Source organism: Phalaenopsis equestris, unplaced genomic scaffold, assembly GCF_001263595.1.
Source record: "Phalaenopsis equestris unplaced genomic scaffold, ASM126359v1 Scaffold000595, whole genome shotgun sequence".
Classification (NCBI taxonomy): Eukaryota; Viridiplantae; Streptophyta; class Magnoliopsida; order Asparagales; family Orchidaceae; genus Phalaenopsis; species Phalaenopsis equestris.
In genome coordinates, this window is record NW_018165035.1 from 406,636 (window position 1) to 413,297 (window position 6,662).

The 6,662-nt window shown below is 40.1% G+C and overlaps 1 protein-coding gene across 2 annotated transcripts in view; it reads left to right on the forward strand.

The window, feature by feature from the left end:
- The window catches only part of LOC110029560 (transcriptional activator DEMETER-like), a gene marked incomplete in the record, with an annotated part of 46,944 nt that overhangs the window by 7,369 nt on the left and 32,913 nt on the right, over positions 1-6,662 (forward strand). Inside the window, 6 exon segments of one of the 2 annotated variants that reach the window (XM_020731906.1) lie at positions 1,251-1,330; positions 1,616-1,700; positions 1,789-1,880; positions 2,038-2,106; positions 2,269-2,305; positions 2,404-2,474. In XM_020731906.1, coding sequence (XP_020587565.1) covers positions 1,251-1,330; positions 1,616-1,700; positions 1,789-1,880; positions 2,038-2,106; positions 2,269-2,305; positions 2,404-2,474 — 434 coding nt within the window. 2 annotated transcript variants of the gene reach the window in all.

Consider the following 6,662-nt stretch of genomic DNA (forward strand, 5'->3'; position numbering starts at 1 on the left):
ACACTATAGCAAGATTGCGGAACGGGTCTCATGCGGGGAAGCTCCGGACTCTCTACTCTTCTAAAACTCCCTCACTAAATTCACATCCCAAACACCTTTTAGGGCCACTAGAACCTTATCAGTCATAGGCACGACAACTAAAACAATGGTAACTCCGGACTCACTACCCTTCTAAAACTCCCTCACTAAATTCACATCCCAGACACCTTTTAGGGCCACTAGAACAATATCAGTCATAGGCACGACAACTAAAACAATGGTAAGATAGTTGAAAACGTTATTAAAATTTTTTGGGATTTCTGTGGCTGAGAATGAAATGAATTAAGAAAGTAAATTAAAACAAGCGATCTTTATTTATTTACACCCTTCACCCTTTTCTCATCCTGCTCGATTACATTTTTTTTCATTGTTTTCTATCTTTTACCCACTGCTTAGACCGACATGTGCTAACTATGTTATCTTCCAAACAAATTTGCATAAAAAAAGCACGCTCTCCCTTTTGGAAAGGTTGATTTTAGATTGGCTAAGTTTTGCCATCATGTTGCAGTTATTCACTATGAGGATGGTTTACATTATTTCGTTTCTTTTTTTCTACTTGTTCTTCTGCATGGTTGATTCTCTTCATTCGCTGTAAGTTGACATTATTCATGCCTGGGTTTATCGGTAAATGATAAGTTTTGATAGAATTTCAGTTAATGTCGGGGAATATTAGTTGGGAAACAGCTGACACCCTTTCTTATTGAAAGTATAATTAATTTTTATGGTCAGAATGATATTTTTATGCTTTACAAGCAATAAAAAAAAAGTTAAAGGAAAAAGTGGCAGTCCCACAAAAGATAACATTTTCAGCAAAAGTTTTTAGCCTAGCATAGCGACAGAAAATTGCCATTCCCACCAGAAGTCTAATTACTATGGATTTACACGAGAAGATTCATTCGATGTTAAAATAATTTACTTTTAAATTGCTCTTTATAGTGCTGAAGAATTGCTAGTCAACTACATCATAGTTCACTGTGATTTTCTTCTCATTGTTTCAGATTTGAATTTGAAATTTTCTGCTTTCCGAAGTTAAAACTTAAATAACAGAACCAAGTTGGAACATAAAGCAATTTTAATCAAATGCATTCAATTTATACATAGCCCAAGTCAAGACCCTTAAAAAGGAGTTTTAATTAACTTTTTTTAATTATATTCAAGTATCACATTTGGGACAGGTGCTTTCAAACCAAGAAATATTTTATTCCTTGCAGGATTTCCTCAATCGTTTGGTTAGAGACCATGGAAGCATTGACCTGGAATGGTTAAGAAACATATGCCCTGATGACACCAAGTAAGACCAATAATCCATGCTCCACAAAATAAAACTTATTTATTCATTTCCATCTTCGAGATGATCTATCATTTTGGATTATGAGATTACTATTCTAAATTTTTGTTCTGTAATAAACCACACCATGTTTGATTTCATTTTATGATTATGATGAATTTTTCATAACAAAATCTCTCTATACCCATAAAACTCTCCCTTCACCTCACCACCTTCCCATGCAAAACTGCTGATGTACATGTGAATACTAATCGATTTACCTAAATTAGTGATTTATGATGCTTACAGGAAATACCTTCTAAGCATAAGAGGATTGGGGATAAAAAGTGTTGAGTGTGTTCGCCTCCTAGCACTAAAAAATGTGGCTTTCCCAGTAATGTTAATATTTATCAGACTAATTTAATTTCAAATTTGAATTTTACTCAATTTTATAAAGCTCTTTTTCATGTGTTACTATTAAGGTTGATACCAATGTTGCCCGCATAAGCGTAAGACTAGGATGGGTGCCACTGAAGCCGTTGCCAGAATTCCTTCAATTACATCTCCTAGAACAGTAAGTATGCTAATTCTTCCTAATGATACCGTTTATTGGAGATTAATTATTAATTTTTTGCCTGCTCCAGATCACATCCAAAAATTTGTTATGAAATTAAAAACTATTAATTTCTTGTCCTTTTTAATCATCCTAATCTTTCTTGGTATTTTAATAGGTATCCTATAATGGATAGCGTGCAGAAATATATTTGGCCACGGTTATGCAAGCTTGATCAAAAGGATTTGTAAATTTCAGAGACTTACAAAAACTTTGATTCCAAAATAATTTTTATTTTAACAAATTGATTCAGAAAATGACTTCAAAATTCCTTCAGAGAAACTTTGTATTACTTTCACTTGTTGCTTGATTATTAGTTTCTTATAGACAAGTATACTTTGTCTTACAGATATGAGCTACATTATCATATGATTACATTTGGAAAGGTAGATTGAGGGTTATATTTATATGAGTTATGAATGCATATCAAATTGCTTTATTGTTTACTGTAATAAGTTGATTATTTCTTTTTTGTTACATGCAGGTGTTTTGCACAAAAAACAGGCCAAACTGTAAAATTTGTCCAATGAGAGGAGAGTGCAAGCACTTTAATAGGTATGGAATTTCTGATCTTTTTTCGAAAGTTTGAAGTTGAGGATTGAATAATTGTTTATTTATTATCATTTTTAAGTTCAATGATTATTAATTTTACTCGATTTTGGTGTGGCACTATTTGCTTAGAAATAATGGCGTTAAATTGTTTTGATTAATGGAGTCTTCAGAACTCATTTCAATCCCAAAAAAAATTGCAACCATTTTTATATTCCAATTTCAACATGTCCTCATTCGCCATGTTCTTTTAATGTTAGAAATAAGTCAATTGGTTTGATTTCAACACAAACAATATTTGTGGGCGTTCCTGAAACTTTGCAAGTAATTTAAAATTTGTTATTCTGTTAGAGATATGTGCAAAGTTGTGAAGATTGGCCGGCTGGCTATCTCATAGATCTTGGAGAATCTGACAACTTTGGAAATTCCTTGATTAGTTTATTCTCTTCATTTCTATGTTTCTTTAATTTATTTCATAATTATTTCCTTTCCAATTTTAGATTGGATATATATTATAAGTTTGTAAATTAGAAAGGGGAGTTTCCCTATATATGTACTCTACATGCAAATGATGTTTTGAGGCTGTTTTGTTTGTTGAAAATGTAATGCAGTGTAATATGAATATAATGCATGGGTAATGCATTGTATTTAAAATACTTTGGAGTTGTTTGGTTAGATGTAAAATAAATGCTCGACTCAATTTTTTTTTTTGTTTTGAAGTAAAATGAAATTAATGTATTTCAAAATAATGTGTTTGTTGCGGGCTGGGGTGGCGGGGGGCGGCTAGCGAGTGGGGGTGGCTGGCAGGTGTTGACCTCATTTCTGGATGAGGTCTTTTTTGTCTCTTCTTTGAGCCTAGGGTCTAGCTTTAGGCTTTCCCCGTTCGACTCTCTTAGAGGACTAGTACGAAACCCACACCATTTAGAAAATTCATGCCATCTCGTCACTCCTTCGAGTTTCGCATGGGCGGTCCCAAATCCTCGGCATCCCGGTGAGTTGATTAGGATCGGCACATGAAACTCGAGTCGAGTTCCTACATTAATAGGAGCAGCTCCTAGGGAACCCCTTTGCGACCCGAACGCTCGATAACGCCGCATTTTACGCATGCATCGCACCCCTTCGACTTTAGGTAGGAAGGATACTCATATCTCTATAGTTTCGCGCACGAGAGACTAGCACGAATATCGATGCACTTTTTTAGCAATTCGAGGGCCCGGGCTCAACCCAGGTTCGACTCGGGTTCGAGTCGACTTTAGGTAGGAAGGACACTCATATCTCTATAGTTTCGCGCACGAGCGACTAGCACAGTTGGACTCGGGCTGGGCACGGGCTAGACACCAGCTCACCTGAATTTGAAATTCAAATTTCAAAATTCAAACGAATTATTTAAATTTGTCTTAATTAAAATTAATTCAGGTGTTAAAACCTTCCATTTAATTCTCCCCTGTATTTAGAAACTATTTAATTCACTGCCAATTGATTTGATTTGAGTAACGACTCCTGACTCCGCTCGAATTCTAAAAGGAAGGCGTGCCTTCTTCCTCCGCGATCGGCTTGATTCGCCTCCCTCGAGCTCCTCTGTCCCGCTCGCCTTCTCCCTCTCTCGAGATTTCTCTGCTCGATCCCTCTCAATAGGAAGAGCTGAAGCATCCTTCACTGCGCCGAAGATTCTCACCTGTCCCGCTCGTCTTCCCAACTCCTGCTCGTCTTCTTTCGCTCGGAAAACTCCTGCCCACTCGTCTCTCCTCCCTCTACATCGAACGAAACCCCCGCTCGACTCCCGTTTTCCCCCTCGCGTGCGAACAGAGAAGCCTTAGCCCCTCTTCTGCGAACAGGTCCGACGTTCCTTCTCTGCGAACAGGAAAACTCGCCTGCTTCTACCCGCTCCTCCTTTTGACCCGCTCGCCTGCTCCTTCCCGCGAACGCCTGCTCCTCCCCGAACGCCAGCTCCTCCGGCCTCCCTGCTCGCACTCGACTGAAGACTCCCCTCGCTAAACTTCGTTGGACAGCTGCTCTGCTCGACCCTGAACGCCCGCTTGCCCGCTCGCCTCGTTACTCCGAAGACCGCCGCTTGCTCTCTCCCGTCTCCCGCACTGAAGCCGCAGAGCTCGATCCCGTCTTCCATACGCTCCTCTGCGACTCGCCTTTTTCCCCTCTCTGCTGCACGCATCGAAGTCTCATCCTCCGCTCTCTCTGTTTGATTTTGTCTCCCACACGACAAAGCCGCGCCTCCTCTGCGAACAGAGCCTTCGTCATCTCACTCGACCGAAGACCAAACCCCATTAGCTCGCCTTCTTCTTCCCTAGTTCGCTCGATTCGACTCCGATATCAATCTCGCGATCCGGCAATCCAGTTCTCGCTTCCGTCATCTTTTTCCTCGCTCGACAAATTCAGCTTCGCTTTCTTATCTGCACTACACCTAAAAGCTGCGTTCGACTCCCCTCCTCCGCTGTCCCGCTCTCCTCAGCACTGAGCCCGTCCGCTTGCTTCCCTCTCTCGTGAGACCGAAGCCCACCCGCTCGTCCTTCCCCTTTCCTCGACACGACAAGTCTTCGGTTCAATTCTCTCCAAGTCGTGTCTCTCTCCTCACCATACATCCCCTTCCTGCTCTGAGCCACGGTAAGCAAGGTTTTACTCTGAGGCTCGCTGTTCGTATCTTTTCCTGTTTGCTGCAGTTTTTTTTATTTTTAATTGCCATCATCTGTTGAATTTGAAAGAGCTATTCTATAAAGCAAATCAAGCTTGTTGGTATGCTGTTTGGAGAATTTCCATGCATCAATCCATGCATCAATGCGGGTTAAAATTGTAGTTGGGAGAAAACGGGAATACCTAGGCACCACATTGCTCTTAAAGCTTCCATGACATTTATATAGATATTAAGCTTCCATGACATTTATATTTAAAGCTTCCATTACTTTTATATAGATATTACAGGAGGCTCCAATAATTTTGGCTATGAGATTGTGGCTATGAGGTGAAATTTTCAGCTACTCAAACGAGGGATGGTGCTTTTGGAAGTGATTGGGAGAGGCCTCATAGCTTGCTGAAATTATTTTCTGCTATTTAAAATATATGTTAGCTGTTTTGAAGTGATTTAGAACACCTGTTTTGAGGTGGTTTGGAGGATGTTTCGCTGCAGTTTTTTGAGTCTTTTAATGTATCGTTTCAGGATGGTTTATCATTGTTTTGAAGGATTTTGTGCTCCACTTAAATGCTGTTTGAAGTTGCCAATCACTGTAGAGTGTTGTAGGAGTGCTGCGATGTGCTGAAATTAATGATTTGGAGTGCTGCGATGTGCTGAAATTAATGATTTGGAGTGCTAGTTGCTGCCCAGTGTCGTAGGAATCGTTGTAGGGTGTTGTCCAATGCTTCTAGTTGCTGCCCAGTGTCATAGGAAACCGTATAGTTGCTGCCCACCACTATTTGGTTCGTAGGAAGTCACCTAGTAGCTGTCCACCACTATTTGGGTTCGTAGGAAGCCTCCTAATAGCTGTCCATCACCGTTTGGGTCTGTAGGAAGCCACCTAGGAGGTGTCCACCACGATTTAGGAAGCCACGTAGGAGATGTCTACCACGATTTGGGTTCGTTTGGAAGCCATCTAGTTGCTGCCCACCTATGTTCGGAATTGTAAGAATTGTAGGTGCTGCCCATTGTCGTTTGGGTTCATAGGAACTCATACAGGCGCTATTCGAAATTTCTAGCTGCTTTCCGGAGTCGTAGGATCACCGTACACATTTGCTAGTTGCTTACTGGAGCCGTAGGAGATCGTAGGATCACCATACTAGCTTGCTAGTTGCAGTAAGGAGTTGTAGGAGGCCGTAGGATCAGCTCTTTCGAGTTCCTTGTTATTGCTACAACTTGTTCTACTGTTTATTGTTTTCTTATTTTCTCAGCAATTTATTTAAACTCCCTGCAAATTATATTGTGCTTTGTGAGTTAAACATGCAACAGAAATAGCAGCAGCAGATACGCCACGTACGCATGCACATTTTATTTGTTGTTATTTCCTTACTGCAATTACTCTTGCTCTAACATATTATGCAAGTACTGAATACAATCTCACTTTCAAAACAAAACGATTTTTCAAAATTAAACAACACTTTCAAAAAAAAAAACAAAACATAACACGTTCTTTCGAACTTACGGGAGTCCCTCGGAGGAGGTAACCCACGGTTGCTAACGAGATCTCCCCG